The sequence below is a fragment of the Rhinolophus sinicus genome, chromosome 9 (assembly GCF_057876585.1).
Source record: "Rhinolophus sinicus isolate RSI-liver-muscle chromosome 9, RSI-T2T, whole genome shotgun sequence".
NCBI classification, from domain to species: Eukaryota; Metazoa; Chordata; class Mammalia; order Chiroptera; family Rhinolophidae; genus Rhinolophus; species Rhinolophus sinicus.
The window spans coordinates 21,247,771-21,265,434 of record NC_142509.1 but is presented as its reverse complement, the minus strand read 5'-3'; the positions used below and the strand labels follow the sequence as shown (position 1 = coordinate 21,265,434).

At 49.5% G+C, this 17,664-nt stretch overlaps 1 protein-coding gene across 6 annotated transcripts in view; it reads left to right on the top strand.

Moving 5' to 3' along the window:
• The window catches only part of OSBP2 (oxysterol binding protein 2), a 161,851-nt gene that overhangs the window by 87,274 nt on the left and 56,913 nt on the right, over positions 1 to 17,664 (top strand). The window contains exon 1 of one of the 6 annotated variants that reach the window (XM_019754294.3): positions 4,060 to 4,212. The exons of the other annotated variants lie outside the window; for them this stretch is intronic. Within the exon in view, the coding sequence (XP_019609853.3) occupies positions 4,134 to 4,212 (79 nt within the window). The 5' untranslated portion in view covers positions 4,060 to 4,133. Of the gene's footprint in view, positions 1 to 4,059; positions 4,213 to 17,664 lie in introns of those variants that run through there. 6 annotated transcript variants of the gene reach the window in all.

Here is a 17,664-nt window from a genome sequence, read left to right as displayed (position 1 = left end):
AAATACTTGAAGACTGGACAAATGGATGGTAATCCCTTGGGAATCCCAGCTCTTTGTTCTTGAGGGATTTGTTGGTGAAAGTAATATTTAGACTTCAATAAGCAAAAGGCCTTTTGGTCAACCACAGATCTAAGCCATTGAATGGGGCCAGCTGGGCCAGCCACTTCTGGAGGCCGAAGGACTGAGAAGACACCAGCGTCCTCAGAGCTGCCTGATGGGACCTGACCCCAATTCTTTGCCGGGTATTCTAGGCAACCCGGTCCTCAGGCAAGCCACCCCTTCCCAAAGCATGTCCAGGGTTGCAGTGCAGCTCCTGGCTCCCTCCAGGGCAAAGCCCACAGGCTCAGCTCTCAGAGACATGGCTTCCACCTCTCTAACTCCCCCTAACAGCTGAGGGCACATATGGGCAGAGTCAGGCCTAGGGCACCACCCCTAATGAAATCTGTCTCATTTTTGCCTTTTTTTTTTTTCAGACTGACGTGAATGGTGCATCCTCCTCCATTCCAAACCCCCTCAGAAGTTTATTTTAATTGCCTAGCAGCACATGATCATAAATTGCTCTCGAATTAATTCTTTGGCTTCGGTGCAGAATCACTTATTAATGATGATAGCTTTCTGCATCTATGCATGGCTATTTTTAGAACAATGCTGTTTTAAAGGGCTTCATTCTTAAGAAATCCTCACAAGAAACTCGTATGCTAGACAGACACTTGGAGAACTTGATTCATTAGACAACATGGAAAAGGTCGGTGCCTCTCTTCTGTGGATGATTAGTGATGAGCCGAGGCTCAGAGGGGGAACCAAAGGTCACCAATCCCCACAGTGATGGAGAGCTGTGGCCAACTCAGGTCAGGAAACCACCATCAGAGCTTGGCGCTGCGGGACTCCCCAGCCAGTGCTTACCTCTGTGTGGTCAGGTCAAGGGCACTGGTTCACAGGGGAAGGGGCTGCGTGGTGTTGTGCACAAAATGGGTCAGGAGGGGGACAGGGATGGAAAGCTTAGGAAGGCAAGGAAGTGGTGTGGGTGTGTAGGCTGGGCCAAACAGGTCTTCTGATGAGTGGTTAAGTTGCTTTCATCAATCAATTCATTGATCAATTTATTGATCTGTTTATTCCCACACTTATTCATTTAATGAGTGCCTACCAGATGCTGGGCCACACTGGAGGCTGAGATTAGTGAGAAAAGACCACAGTCTCTGCCCTCACTGAGTTCACAGTCTGGCGTGGGACATAGACGTGTAAATAGGAACCCACAGCAAGGCACACTAGGTCCTGGGAAAGAAAGAAGCCCAGGGCATTCCGGGAGCCAGACTCAAGGAAATTTGCCTCTGATCCTATTATTTTAACATTTTCAAAGATGCATAGTTTTCACACAATTATAACTATATTGCATGATTTGCCTTTTCCCTCTCCGCATTTTGTTTTTAAGCACAGTTTCTTATTTCTAGAGAGCCATCATCTACATAAGTCTGAGTGGCTCTGTGATATTCCGTGAAGTTAATGAAATAAAGATTCGCCTACCGTTAGACTCTTAGGTTGCTTCTAGGTTTTTGCAACAAATGACATTGGACACAGAACCTTGTGCTCCTTTCCCACTGTTCACATTGGGCTGCAGGGTATGGATGTGCTTGTGGTTCTTCTACTGCCAAGTGCCCCCACCCCACCCCGCCCCCAGGCCTTGCACAAGTTTCCAGGGCTTGTTTCTCTGTTGCCTCCAGAACGGGGATGGACAACAGATACACCCACCCCCACTCCCCAACACACACACAGATATGTATGATATATATGAATCTTAGTTGAGTATGTGTGCCATGTTATTGAGCAAAGGAGGGGAGATACTGGAAACAGAGTCTGAGTAACTGTTCTGGCAGCAAATGGAAGTGGGGAGGCCGGTTTCTAGGGAGGCTGTTGCAGCAGCGGCTCCCAGGTGGGACCTGACAAGGGAAGTGGTCACCACAGACATGAGAGGAAACCAAAGATTTTGAAGTGACTAAATTAGCTGGTCTTGATGTGGGGTCAGAGATAGCTTAGAAAGAAGGTTGCAGCTGCCTCCGGGGTTGCCAGAAGAGGGTATTTGGGGTACGTGGACCTCAGAAAGGTCACAGAGTTAGTGCATTTGGTTTTAAAAGGTCACAGTTAGAGTGTTGGGGAGCTGTTTGGAAATCACCCTTGATGCATGAATGGCGGCAGGAGAGGGCCTGGGGTTCAGCCTGAACTGCATGTTGAAGGGAGGGAAAGTTGTACAGGGGTCCAGGCAGCCAGCAGAACGGTTGGAATTACCCACTGGTCATCATACGCTCGGTCTCTTGGCTTTCTCGCTGCTGGGTCAACTATGACTTTCCAGCTAATATATTTTCTTCTCTAAGAACAAAATGGCAACCTTCTGGGTGCCTGTTAAACTAGGTTGTAGATTTTTAAGTATTTCACGTGAGCAGAATCTCAAATAAACAAACAAATATAAAACAAGGCCCAGTGTCGCTAAAATGCCTTATATGCCCTGGGACAATGAGTCGAACACAAGGATTAATTCTCTAGGTGGAAGGGCTGCTCAATTGCTTCAAAGGCCCGGAAGGAAAGTATTGACCCAGCACCACCTTCTCTGAGTCTATTACATGTTATCACAGGAACTTTGTTGTATATGTGAAAACCTTCAAACTGGTGAAAATTGATTGATTTGGTTTCAGTAAATTACATTTGATAAATTCTGTTGACTGAGCCTCCTGTGAGGCTGTGGTGTTGTGGGGGGGCTGGGGGGTTAGGGGTTGTGGGGGGGTTGCTTTGTTGGGGATGGAGCAATGACTAAAACCCAGTCTCAGAGTTCAGAGTCTGTAGTCCAGTGGGAAAGACATAAACAGCGCAGAGTAAGGAGGGGGCTGAGACCAGTAAGTGGGGCCGGCCCCAGCTTGGACTACATTGCAGCAACTGTGTTGAGGCCAAGATGTCAGTGTGGCGGGAGCAGAGGGAGGGAGGGGAACAGGGTAGGCTTGCTTATGGGGCCTTGGAGACCGCAAAGGAGAAGAGTGACAGAGTCTGACATGCAATGGAACAGTCTCTGGAACTGTTGTATTGAGTATAGACTGTATGTGGGGGTCGGGGGGCAGGGTGGAAGCAGGAGGCTCTGGACCAGTCCAGCGAGGTGACACTGTGTTAGGCCTGGGTAGCAGCAGTGGGGTGGGAGGAGGGAGAAGGGAGGGATCCTGGATGTATTGTAAGGGTAGAGCTGTCAGGATGTGCTGAGCAACTGGAGGTGGGGCTTAGGGACCAAAGTGTCAAGGAGGACTGCAAGGTTTCTGTCAGGATCAAGTAGGAGGAGGGCACTTCTGCTGGCTGAGGTGGAGAGGACTAGTGAAGGTCGAGGGCACAACAGCTCAGATTTGGACAGTTGGGTTTGCGATGCCCATCAGACATCCCAAGGAGCAGCTGGGCAGGCGAGTTGTGTTCAGAGAGGTCTGGGCAGAGACTGACGTTTGTCCCCAGATGCCTGCAGCTCTGTGGCAGCAGCGCCATAGCAGCAGCGCCAAGGGAGCCCGCTTCCCTGGGGCCCCGCCTGTTGCCTTCCTGAGGGACAGTGGACAGGTAGCTGCAGGTGGCTGGACACAGGTGCACCAGCCACCGCAGCAGAATCAGAGGTGACCCGGATTTCCTGGAGTCACCGTCAGGGACCCAGCCATCTCTATTTACCGCGTGGCCCTCGGCTCTCAAAGGCAACTTTCCCTTCGAAATACAGCAACTCCAAACCTGCTGCTGCAGAGGGGCAGCACTTTCGCTCGGATTTTCGCGTTCGAATGTGACATTCAAATAGGGAGCCCGCCTGGCACCGAGGTTGCGAGTGCCCCGGGGGTCGCACGGGAGAGCAGGCTACACGCGGGCGGAGGCTGCACCCTCGGGGGAGGAAAAGGGGGTTGCCGCGGTGCGACTCGTGCTCCTCTCAGCTCCCGCGGCGCCGACGGGGTTAACGGGCTCGTGCACCGGGTGGCGGGCGGGCGGGCGGCAGTGGTGCATTGTGGTAACGCGGCGCCAGGACCCGCGAGCGCCCGCCGCCTCCGCCGGGCGGCCCGCCGAGCTAGCTGTGCGAGTCCCCGGGCCCGGCGCCATGTAGCGCCCGGCTGCTCGGAGGCCGCCCAGCCGCGGGGATGAAGGGACGCGGCTGCTGGGAGACGGCCTCCGTGCGCTCCTTCTGCAGCTCCCGCTGCCTGAATAAATTTAAGAAGGGTTAGTGCTGCCAGCCTTCTGCCCGGAGGCCCGGGTCCCCACGCACGCACGCCCGGCGCCGGGCTTGCTGCATGATCAATCCACGCGAGCCTCTGATGTCACTCCCTCGCGGCGCGGGGAACCTCAGGGAACCCCCTGTCCCGGTACATCTCCGGCGTGCGCTCCGGATTCGCGGGGCATTTTGGAGAGGGGGCTGCGGCCAGGGACGTGTACATCTGATTAACCTCTGCAAAAAAGAGCCGAAATATAATCCAGAGCTTTCTGGCAAGAAGGGGGAAGCGGCGGTCCGTGTTTAATCCACCCAGCTACCCCTCCTTCCCTAGCGTCTGCTTGGGGCCCGCAGGCCCTGGAGCCTGGGCAGAATTGTTGCTTTTCCCACAAGGGCTTCGTGCTGGGGGCCACCGAAGTGTCGGCTGTGCCCAGTGCATGACTTAACCCCTGCCCCTTTGCCCTTTGAGCAAGCTGCGAATGATCAGGAGGGTCACTGTAAGTGGCCACCAGGGTTTGAGCAATGGCCAGTCCTGAGGATGCTGCCCCCAGGGATGGTGGTCCTGAATGGTGGCCCCCCCGGGTTGTGCAGGCACGATTACCTAAGAGCCCTTTGTCAGCACTGAGTGGAAACCCTTAGCTGTTTTATGGTTAAAGCAAATTAAGCTCCTGTTTGCAATTCCTGATGGCTTGAAACCTTCATTACTGGAGATTTTGCATGAGTGAAACTTGCTGTGTTTACCTTAATCGGTGTTTCTATTATAATTTGAAACTGGGGAAAATATTAGGATTCTTTGACCCTGTAGACCTAGAAGACATAGAGGCAGTTAATTTCACTTACCACTAACTAATTTATTTGAAACAGCTCCTTTTAGAAATTAATGCCCTCTGATCTGTAATAAACCTTGTAATTAACTTTGCCTACTGACTGGTCACTCTAATCGTTTTGTAAGGCCCTGGCCCAGTGCAGGCATCTTTGAAATTGCAGACTCCAAGCCTCAGTGCTGGAGTCAGGTTTAACCATGCAAATTCTCCTGAAAACATCTGAAGTCTTAGGGTGTTTGTAATTATAAACATTTGAAATGTCTTTCATGGGGAACTGATAATATGGCTCTGTCTTAAGAATCCTTTAAAGAAACTTGCAAGTGAATTTTGTTCAAAGTATGTCTTCTGGTTTTACATGATTGGTCTCAATTTTCAGTTTTCATGTTGGCTATAGTATCATTTCTAATGCAGTTATGTTCTTTATGCAAGGTGTAAATGACGTTCCTCTTTCCAGTTTGGATGGATTTATTTTGAGGGTAAATTTTGGAGTTAGAAAAAAAAAAGGAAAAGAAGAGCAAGTATGCATCAGTTAGACGTTAAATTGTTTTTCTTCTATTGGCCTGACTGATGATTTTCTTGGTTGCCATTCTCTAGAAAGATTTTCTGCTAACAGGAAGCATTGGGCCTGGTATCCACTTGCTTGCCGGTTGGGGGAGGGATGCTCACCTTTGTCTGGAAGCTCACGGTGTGACCAAAGCAGCTGCACCTCAAGAGTGGGGACAGAGTAACCAATTGATTGCCAGACTTCTTTCCTACCCCACGTGTCACTGTCCCACTCTGCGCAGTGGGTCTGGGGATGAGGGCTTCAGGAAGTGGTGTGTCTGGCATGGTGCTTCGAACAGGGCTTGGAGCAGAGCTTGCTGTGCTGGCAGGAAGAGGTCCCAGAGCCAGCGCAAAGGTCAGTAGTAGCAAGGATGCAGCCTCAGTGTCAGAAGCCCCAGCAGCAAACTAGAGTGTCTCTCATGGGTGCCTTGTGAGAAGATGGGCCTTGAAAGGCCAAAATGGAGGAATTTCCAGGAGAAACTGGAAATCGCTCAGTTTTTAAATATTGGCCCAAAACCTTTTTTTAAACACTCAGGCAGGGCAACGCCTATGAACCTTGCTGACTAAAGAGAGGGGAGTGACAGAGGCAGAGATGGGGGCTGTGGGAGGCCTAACTAGCTATCAGCTTTGAGGGGTGGGAGCCTCCCCGATATTGGGGGTGTGGCAGGCATGGGCATGAGGCCCTCATCCCCAGCATCAAACAGGGTGAGCCTGACCTCCTCTTTTCAGAAAGGTACTGAAATGAGAGGTCGCTCCAGACAAATTTCCCCGTAGAACAGGGTCCCAGTGAAAGTGCCTCGTATCCCTGAGCCCTTCTTTGTACAGGTGGAAGGGGAGCTGGGCTTACAGCCTGCCATGGGGGGAATAGGGACTGGGGTCCAGCCAGTGACCATTTCAGTGGCAGGACAATCGGGGCTTATGGAGGTTCATCCCAGGGGCTGTTACTCTGGAGGTCCCCCAGTGTAGCTGGGATGTTGGGGGACCTGGGTTCTTGTCCTGACTCTGCTGCCGGGCTGTGTGACCAGGGGCAAGTCCCGACCCCTCTGTGGGCCTCAGTTGCCCCCACCTCTGTAAATGAGGGGAGGGGTGGGTTGAGAAGGGCTCCACCCTGCTCTTGGACCTGGGCACATGGAAAGGAGTCTAGTGACAGGAAGCTGCTGCTCTGCGGGCAATGGCACGTTCAGATGGCTCCTCCACCACTTGCCTAACCGTCAGCTCGCTTCTTAGCCTTTTTGAGTCTCAGTTTCCTCATCTAAAAGTTGGCATGAAGCCTTTGTACCTGGCTGGGAGGTTGAAATGAGATAATATGTGTATCCACGCGTATGCCTACTAATTAATCAATCTATCTATTTATTTCTGTCTCTCATTGTGCTTCCCAGAGAGCCAGGCACCACAAATGGGGAAGTGCCCCTTTAGGGTCTCTTGTAAGCTCGGAATTCAGCCCTTGGCAGCTCCCTCGGTTGCCTCTGTGTGTGTACGTGCGTGTGCGTGCACAGATTTGTGTAGGACTTCTGCATCTTTTCTGTTCAGACTATAAAGCTCTGAAGTTGCAGAAAATAGGTAGACTTAGCAGACACTGCTAAGGTCTCCCCTTTCTCATTTGGGACCTCATAGGCCCCCGCGAGCCCACCAGCCAGCCTCCACTTCTGAGTGGCCACACTTTTTGCCGTGTAAACTGCTGAACTGCACTCGGCAAAGACTGGGTGATGTATCAGGGAAACCGAGGGGGCTCAGGGACGTGAGTGCCAGGTGCTTGAATGTTCTCAGGCCCTGTTGTTTTGATAAGGTTTTTGCATCTTCGAGGCCTAGGACAGGTACCATTCTCAGAGAAGAAGCCTCGCAGAACAGAACATCAGCTGAGACTTGCCATAGGGTGTAGCATCCTTCAAAAAGTCACAGCTACAGTCCTTTGGGGGATGGCTTGCCACGGTGAGTGCTATTGCGTTCCTGCTTTTGGCATCTGCTGGGCTCCTTGGGAGGAAGGACGAAATCCTAAAGGGAGGGCCTGGCTCTCTGTTCTGATCACTTTCCATGTGTGTGCCTGGGGATTATTAGCGTCTGCCACCTCACTGGGCCTGGCACCACAGCCCGCCTGGCACAGCCTCATTGTGCTCTGCCCACTGAGCTGAATGGCCCTTGCCCGTCCCTCACATTTTAATCGTATTCATCCTCGCTGGCCCAGTGCCCATTCCAGTTCCTCCTGAAGCTTCCCACTCTACCTCCCAAGGGCGGAGGTGACCCCTCCCCTCAGACCTCTCCTGAGGCTCCCTTTTGCAGTAGACCCGAGTTGTTTGAATGCAAGTTCTCCCTCCTCTGAGGCTGTAAGCTCCTAAAGGAGGAGGCTGGGCCGCCCCTGTGTCTGTGCTGTGCCCTCCCCCCAGCACTCAGCACTTTTGTATAATTGCTATTCGATAACCAACATGAATGGAGGGGAGGGCCATCTGAGGCCAAGTGGCAAGGTGCGTGCTTGGCTGGTGTTTTCCCTTCCAGCTGGGCTCCTTAGCCTCCTGTTTTTCCTCTGGGGTTTCTCCTGGTTCAACGAGACTCTCCAGACTCAGGACTGGAGCAGTGGGCTGAGCCTGTCCTGCCTCGCACCTTCTGGTACCACTGTTGTTATGGCTCCCCTGGAACAACTGGGGAAGCTCAGAGGTGTGGGGGAGGGGAGGCTTTTAGGTGAAACTGGGGCATCATGAAGAGCTTCCTGGAGGAGGTGACACCCAGTTGGGTTGGAGAATGAGGATAAGTGGGCAGGTAGAGGATGGGGACAGGTGGGTGCTCAGTTAGGTTTGAGAGAGGCATCAGGGCCTCATAACAGGTGAGAGGTGAGAGTGGGCCCCACTGGTAGGTTGCATCCGAAAGGACAGGTGGGCAGGAAGGGGCATGAGCTCTGCCGGCTCTGGTGGTGGTATGTGTCTTGCGGCTTTAGGGTAGCGCCTACCTCGTTTATGTCCTTCCTGCACCCAGGGAGGGGAAGGATATCTGGCATCATGAGAGGTCACTGTTACTTGATGTGAGGCATGGAAGCAGGTTATTCTCTTATAGACATGTCACCGGTGGAGCCTCTGTCTGCTCACCTGTAGAATGGGGATGGTAATAGCACCAGGTGGCAGTAATACATATGGAGAGCCACCCCGCAACCCCTTCCTGGTACATGGTAGCTGCTCATTATTATTATTATTTCTTGGATCTCTCTCACTGTACGTATGGCTACTTGTATGCATGCACATTATTTTACAAATAGATACCCACTGGGGGAGCAATGTTTACTGCTGTAGTTTTCACAGAGGCTGAGAAAGGCATTTTCAGTGAGCCAGCCTTCCAAGGCAGCTGTGGGATCTTGCACAGGGATCACGTCCAGACTTTGGAGCCAGATGGAACCCAAGGGTGATGCAGGAGAGACCATTCCATCCTCCTCATCGGATGGAGGGAGGCTGCCATAGAGCATGAAATAAGAGGGGACATGTGAGGGAGCTTTATCAGTGGTAGCAAGTAAAATGATTATTAGCCATGTCGTTCTACAGATGGGGAAACTGAGGGCAAGGGAGGAAAGGTGACTTTCCCAAGCTCACACAGGCAGAAGTGGGACCAGAGCCGGTTCACTCTGCCATCACTCATCACATGATGTTGGAATGGAGGGTCAAGGGGCAGGGAACGCCATAGACTGAGAACCTGCTGGACTCTCAAGGGGCCTGGCCTGAGTGGAGGCCACAGGGAGTGGGGCTGAGGGCTCGATTTCTGGGGCAGAACCTGGGGAAATAGCAAGTATGGTGATGGGGGGGGGGGCGGGGAGGATTTCTTGTTGAAAAAGGCTAAATGCCAGGAGGAAGTTTCAAATGTTACGATGCTTTTGAGTCAGAATGAAGAGCAGTAAATGGTAAGAGAAGACAGAAGAATGTGTGTTTCCTGTTTAGCAGAAAATCTGGGCAGACATTCACTCTGTGCTGAGTTGTCCTAGCAGCCGTGTGGGGCACACAGTGTCCACGGCCAGGTGACAGGAACCCGGAAGGGCTAGAGCCTGGCCAGCATCCTTCTAATCCCCCACGCCAGTGCTTCACCGGGGAAGCAACAGATGATGGGGCATGGCCCTGGCTGGCCAAACTCAGAGTCCAGGAGGCGCTGGTCATGCCTTGGAGAGAAGATTTGACCATGTACAAACAGTCTGAGGTGCGCAGGAGTCCATGAGCTCTTGAGGAAAGGTGCTGCCAGGGGGCAGAGAGGTAGGCAGGGAGTCCGGCTCAGAGGGCCCTCTGTGAGCAGGTACCTAAGGGGGTGGGTTGGGTGGGCTACGTGCAAGGGTGTCCCAGGTTGAGGGAGCAGCATACTGGAGGCGCCAAGGAGGAACGCACACATGCATGTATGTGGGTGTCGCTGTGTGTTGGGGGCAGGCCGACAGTAGGAAGAGTGGAGAGCTAAAGGCAGGAAGAGGGGAGGAGGCGAGGGAAAAGTAGGCAGAGAAGGCCTCCCCAGTGCTTTGGATCAACTGTGTGGAAGCTCGCCTAGGCAAACGGGCTTGTGTCTGCAGCCACGGAGGCCCTGGGTGGCGAGTGAGTGCTCGGAGAGGAAAGGGGGTCATGACCAGGAATGACCTCTGCCTCAGGGGCAGCAGAGAATGGGAGCCAGTCGCGCACTTAGGGCTGTTCTCTCAAGCAGCAGTGTGCCGCTGAGGAGCATATTGGTAGTGTGGGGGTAACGAGGCTGTGACGGGCCCTGAGCTGCCTCAGCCGAGGTTCTGTTGCCACTGGTGGCCCCGAGGAAACTGGAGAATGTAGTGTGCTCTATAGGGAGCTGGTTCACTTGTCACAGGTTGGTGTGCAGGGCTGCAGTGGACCCACATAGCGCCCGTCTTTAGAAAAAGGGCACTCCTTCCTCATTTCTCCTTCCATTCCATTTATTCTGAAACTGTTGTAACAGACTGACTTTGTCAGAGCAATATTCTTTTCTTCCGTTTGCTGGACATGTGTTATAATAAACACAAATCTACAGTCTGTTGCAAAAGGTGCCCCCTAGGGTTGGGCAGTGTGCAACCTGCTTACCCATATGCAACAGCCCTATGAATATAAACATTTATCAGGAACCATGTTTGGTGGGTCCTGAGGATGACACAATGACCTCCATTATCTCCAGGCAAAGAAAGAAAGGGCTGCCCAGGGGCCAGGCCAAGAGAAGCGATCCTGCAAGGGGCCTGGCACAGGCCAAAGTCTGAGCAGGACCCAGAGAGGCCCTCGGAAGCTGGGTGGGGAGGCCTCCGGGCAGCCAGCAAAATGGAGAGAGGGCCTTCTGAGCTACTGTGAAGAAAGGGGCAGCCTGAGTCTGGCGGTATAAAGTCAGGCTGGAGCCCCAAGGCCCCTCCTGCCCAGGACTAAGAGGCTTGTTCTAGGTACTTCTTCCTCTGACTTCCTCAGGGAATGTCATGCAGCACGTAGCACACCCTCTGTGGACACGAGTCATTCCCCTGACACCTGGTTTTCCTGCAAAGCGCCAGTCAGCTCAGACCAGCAGCAGCATCTGACCAAATAGACGAACAATATGAATAAAGATGAAATGATGGGCTTCAGGCTGCCAAAGATAAATTTCCTTTTATGTTTTGCTTCCCTCTGACGTATGTGTTGAATCATGACGCCTGACGCACATCTTCAAAAATAGTAGCTGCTCAAAAATAGTAAGCTGGGCAGTGCGGTGAGGCAGAAGGAGGCCACAGACTCGGGGAACTGAACCCCACCTGGGCAGTGCCCTTGGGCGTCCTCTGAGACCTGGCATGTCCAGTGTCCTTGTGACAGCAGGTGGGAGCTGGAGAGAGGACAAATGTTTTTCCTGAGAGTCCAGAACTGACAGCCGGCCAAGCCCCCTGGGTACAGCCCTCCTCCCAGGATATTTTTACATCAGAAGCAGAGCAGTTTATAGGGGGTGTGGCCCCTGGACCATGACTCTGAGCTCGTTCATCATTTGGCAGCTGCTCATCCCTCCCCAAACCCGCTCCTCACCTCCTGCCAACACACACACACACACACACACACACACACACTTTGTCCTTGGCCAAACTCAGGTTTATCTGGGCCAGTCTTCTGCCCCCTGTACATTCATTACTTTTAAGGATTACTTACCGTTAAGGCTACAATTCCAGATGTTCCAGACCATGGTGTTTCCATAGCTCTATTACCCCTCATGTCACTGTTTTTAGGTCTGTATTTTTAGTTAGTATTTTTCCTTTATGTGAACATCTTTTTTATATCATTGAAATACAAAAAAAAAAACAACCTTTTTTTTTTTTACCATTGTCACATGACTGTTCATCATAAGCACTTTCCCACATTATCACAGGCTTAATATACATCCGTTAAATGGCTGTGGAATGCCTTTTCCTTCTGTTAGGCATTTTGGTTCTTCCCAGGTTGTCAGAGCCAAACTGCTGCCTGAGCATCTTTGGCATGTAAAATTTTTCTCTGGCGTTTCTTTCTAGGACAAATTCCCAAGAGTGTGATTGCTGAGGCAAAGGGTGTGACTGCTTCCCTGTGGCACCCATCGAGAAGTATTCTGTCCACGATGCTCTCAGGGCTGGGTGTGGCCACCTCCCCTGCACCAGGCTTCCATCATCCTGAGAGGGTTTTTGGAGCAGGCATAAAACTGTGCCTTGTTAGTGTTTACATTGCATTTGACTCAGCCAAAAGGACAAATTTTTCCCGCCAGTTTGGTCATTATTTGTGGTTACCCTTCCATGGCCCATCAGCTGCATGTTCTCCTTCCCTTGTGTGGTAACCCAAAGGGAAGCATTCTGAATGGAATTGGTTTATGTCAGACATGGCTGGAACTCAAGCCAGACAGGACTTCTTGGGATGCTGACACCACTCCACTTTGCTTGGTGGTGGTGGTGGTGGCGGGGGGGTTCAGAGAAGTGGTCCCTGGAACTGTCGTTCCCTAGCAGGATCCACTGCATAACTCGTGGGCCCGTGGTTCAAAAACTATTAAGGGTTTCAAGACAGAGACAGCTGAGTATTAAACCAAGCGTGGGGTCCTTTGGCCCTGTGTGACTGCATGGGTCACATGCCTGTGACGGCCACCGTGCCCCGTCCCCTGGAGTCATCTAGTTGGAAGTAGACAGAGTTTAGAAGTGTTTGCTTGACTGTGCTGAATCCACCTTTTAGCTTTCCCAAGGACCCCTCCGGATCCAGGCCTGGGCCGGCTTCCGATGTGGAGCCACTGGTGCCCACCAGTTGCCCAAGCTCCTGCTCATGACCGATGCTGGATGTGTAGCCTGCCTGGTTTTCTCAGCCCTGGAGTTAGTTGCCTTTTTCTCTGTGGCCGTGTCTCACCCACTTGCTCCCCACCATGATCCCTGGTGGCTCTCTCTGGGGGAGAGCTGGCCCTCTTCTCCTCTTTGCCTGCTTGGCCGGGCAAAACAGGGAGCATCTCACTGCCCCCGGTATTTCACATTCTGCATGTTTATTCCCATGCGAGCTTTCACCTTCGCCCACCTCTCTCTCGCCTACCCCCTCCCAAGCCTTCTCCTTGCCAGCCTGGGGGCCAGGGGGAGCTGTTGCTTGTGAGCAGCTGGGTGATCCAAGTGGCTACAGATCGCTGCTGATAGTCGGTAAGGGCTGGTTGCACTTGCTGTTAATTGGAAATGCCAGGCTGTCTCTCTGGTCACTGTCCCCCCTCTTCCTCCCAAACAGCAGAGGTTCCTCGGGGTGGGGTGGGGCTGTTAACTTTTTAGAGGGCTCTGAAACATGATGGCATTCTGAATGAACTAGATGGGTTTCCATAGAAGGAGGGGTGATGACCCCTGGTATGGGTTCTGGGTGGTGTCTTTCTGCGGGGCACCTGGGCCTGACTGCCTGTCGGCTACAACAGTGGCAGCTGCGTTCCAGCATCTTCTCCCGTGAAGTGCATAGAGTTTGGAGCTTTCTTAAATGGCCTTTGGCTCGACTTCACTCATTCTCATGGGGAATGTGGCCTTCCACTCGTGGTTTTTTCCCCACATTTTTCAAAGTTTGAATTAGGAAAGTGTTGACGTGAGAGTTCTCACGTTGAGCTGAGACGGGTTTAGTCATCCCCAGGAAGGACTATCATGTGGCCATAGAATCCCAGGCTGTCACAGTCACGTAGGATCTTGGAGATGATTTACCCAGCCCCTACGATACAGACAAGGAAACTGAGGCCTGGAAACACACAGTGGTACAGTGGGAAGCCACAGGCCAGCTGTCTACTGCTGAGACAGAAATCCAAGGACACAATTGCCAACCATTGGCATTTGGCTAGTAAAATAATTTGACATTGTTTTTCTAGATTACAAAGATAATTCATGCTCACTGTAGAAAATTTAGTAAAGAAAAAGCATTTAGAAGAAAATTAAAAGTACCTATAATTCTATTATCACCACAAATAATAGCTACTGCGCTTTGAAACCTGTGCCATAAGCCTGTGTGTATGATGGATCTGTCAATCTCTTTGATCTCTTTCACCCTGAGCCCCAAGTGGTTTGAGGTCCCCTACCTCATGTCGCAAGCATGGGAGCTGAGACTCAGAGACAGACAGAATTTGGTGGGCATAGCCTTAGTAAATAGGCCGAAAACCCAGCCGCTAATCTCCATTCACCTGCAACAGCATTTAGCAGCATTTTGAAATGTGGCGAGAGTTGAAAATAGTATCTCATTATTTAATGGGCCTATCTTTGATCCCTAATGGAGTTGAATTTTTTTCATCTATTTATTAGCCTCTTGCAGGCCTGTAACTTCTTTTCTATTTGCTCATTTTATCTCATGTTGCATCTAAACCACAATGATATGATTATTGTAGTTGGAAAGTATGTTTTCTGTGGTAGGACAGATCTGCTTATCAGTGGTGTTTTTTCTTCCAACACTTTATCATGAAAAATTGCAACAGAGAGAAAGTTGAAAGAATTGTACAATTAACACCTGTAATCCCCCAACCTAGTTCTACCATTAACATTTTATTCTATTTATTTTATCTATCACCTGTTTATCCTTCTATCCATTCCTCTACCCATCCATCAGTCCATCTTGGTTTTTTAAATGTTTTTCACAGCAAATTGCACACATCAGTACCTTTCAAACACTTCATCATCAGACATCAGTACCTTCCCAAACACTTCAGCCTTGTATATCATTAACCAGAGTTCAATATTTGTTTACTTTTTTGTAAACAAATTTGGAGAGCTGTTTAATTTAAAATTAAATTAAATTCAAAATTAAACTGTTTAAGTTAAAAAAATTTGTAAAATTTTTATATCATGGATTACACTAATCTTATGTGTACCATCATTTGAATATTGGTAAGTGTGTACACCTGTATAACCCAGACTCTGTCAAAACATGTCAGTGGCCCCAGGGTTTCTTCAGGCCGCTTCCCAGGCAGTCCATACCCCAGCCCCAGATATTTCTGTTGTTCTCATTTATTTCACCATGGATTCATTTTGCCTGTTATAGTACTTCTGGGTCATATGGTCGTATTGCTGGGTCATGTGGTTTAACTTTTAAAGGAACTGCTAAACTATTTTTTCACAGCAACTGCACCATTTTACATTACCACAGGCAGCAGTATATTAGGGTTCCAATTTCTCCACATCCTTGCCTACACTTGTTATTTTCTGTGGTTATTTTTATTATTCTTGCCATCCTAGTGGATGTGAAGTGGTCTCTCATTGTGGTTTTGATTTGCATTTCCCTAATGATTAATAATGTTGAGCATTTTTTCATGTGGTTATTGACCATTTGTATATCTTCTTTGGAGAAATGTCTATTCAAATCCGGTGTCCATTTTTTATTTGAGTGATTTGCCTTTTTATTATTGTGTGAGCTCTTTATATATCCAGGATATAAGTCTTTTATCAGATATATGATTTGCCAATGTTTCCTTCCGTTCTGTGTGGTCTTTCCACACTCTTGATGGTATGATTTGCTGCACAAAAGTTTTCAATTTCAATGATGCCCAATTTATCTATTTTTTCTTTTGTCACTTATACTTTCGGTGTAATATCCAAGAATTTATCAGCTTATCCATACTCATGAAGGTTAACGTCTATGTTTTCTTGCAAGAATTTTATAGTTTTAGCTGTTACACTTAGGTGTATGGTCCATTTTCAGTTAATTTTTGTATATGTTGTGATATAGGGGTCTGACTTGATTCTTTTGCATATTGTTCCAGCATCATTTATTGAAAACCCATTTGTTCTCCGTTTAATTGTCTTAGTATCCTTATTGAACATCAATTGACTATAAATGTAAGGGTTTATTTCTGGGTTCTCAATTCTGTTCCATTGATATATTCTTTATATACATATATTCTTATGCTATTACCACATTGTCAATAGACATTCTTAATTTTAATGTAGTTGAATTTATCAGTCTTATGATAAATTCAGTCTTATGTTTCTGCCTTGACATGACATATTTTCCTATAATTTCTCCTTAAAAATTTAAAGTTTCATAATGAGGTCCTTGATACATCCAGAATTGATTTCTGTATAGGATGTGGAATGTACAGTTAATTTCATTTTTTCCTATGTGGTCAACCGTTTGGTCCAGCACTGTTCATTGAGCAATTTCTTTTTTCCCCGCTGATCTGCTCTACCACCTTTGGGAACTATCAGATTTCCACATATGCTTGAGTCTGTTTGGGGCTCTCTCGTTTCATAGGTCATTTTTCCCCTGTGCCAGTACCATGTTGCCTTAAGTACTTTATAATATAGTTTGATATCTTGTAGGTCAAGTCCCCCAGCTTATGAGGGTGCTGTTATATTTATGCCCATTTTACATATAAGAAAACTAAGACTAGAGAGGTTATATCCCAGGCCATACTGCTAGTGACTGGCAGAGCCAGGCTTATTTCAACTCAGGCAGTTAGAATGGCAGCCCACACTCTTAGTCTCTTGAACTCTGAATAAGAATTGCATACAAATCACACTTGCTCCAGGGGACAGAGTTCCCACTGCAGTCCCGGTGTATATAGTTCTACCTTCACCCTTACGGAACTTGGCATCCTTATCTGTTCCGTTTGGGGATGCAGATGTGGTTTTTTGTGCCCATTCAGTGATGTCAAAGCATGGAAAACCACTAAGACCCCTGTTGCCGGGGACTTTCACATCCCTATGAGAAGGAGGTGCCACCCAGTAGTGCTGAGTGCTGGTTTGTAGGTGGAGCCCATAGCCTCCGAGATCTTGCACTGTGTGAAGCAGAAACGTGCAGGGAAAGATGTCTTCACTTTTCCCTAGTGCCCGTCTCAGAAGGAATGGGGTGCCTTGCCTTTCCAGATGGCATGTCCTGGAATCTGGGTCACCCTATAACTCCCTGGGTATGTATGGCTCTGGGCTCTGTCCTTGTTTGCCAGCTGTTCGCTCACGTTGCACTCAACCAGAGAGGCTGAGGTTGTGAGGTGGTTCTTGGCAGGTTCAGCATGGGAATGATGCCCAGGGTGTGACAGAAGCAACACGATCCATAGTCACTGGAGCTAAACCTTGGTGCCAATGTTGTCCTGGTTCCTTCCTCTATGGCTCTCAAGTCTTACCTCTCACACATTGATTGGACATGGGAACCCTCTTTAGAATAACGAGGGCCTTAACTTTTCAAAACTTACATGTGACTTGTGAAAGGGCATAGCCTCATCACCTTTAGCAAGTGAGTACTTCCTTTGTGCCAAACACTGTGCGGTGCTCTTTAGGTACATGGTCTCCTTTCATTTCTTTTCAACCCTTGAGGTTGGTATTACTATTCTTATTTTAGGGATGAGGAAACTAGACACAGTGAGATTGTCACTTGATGACAGGTGAACTGAGAGGTGAGGTAGAGCCCACCTCCTTGCATCTAGAACTTTGCACCGTCCCTTATGTGGCACCAGGCTGGCCAGGTGGTCCCAGTAACAGCCTCATGCAGAGCCAAGCACCCAGTGTGATACTCAACTGTGGCATGAGGAGGCTGAAAGGTTAAATGCGCCACTTCCAACTTACGATCAGTGTTAGGGGTCCCCCAGGGGGTGATCATATAACACTGTAAATCCCCTGAGGATAAGAACCAGGTCTGACTTGCATCTATAGAATGATTGGAAGGAATCATTCAGAATACAGGAAAACAGAAGAAAATAAAAATG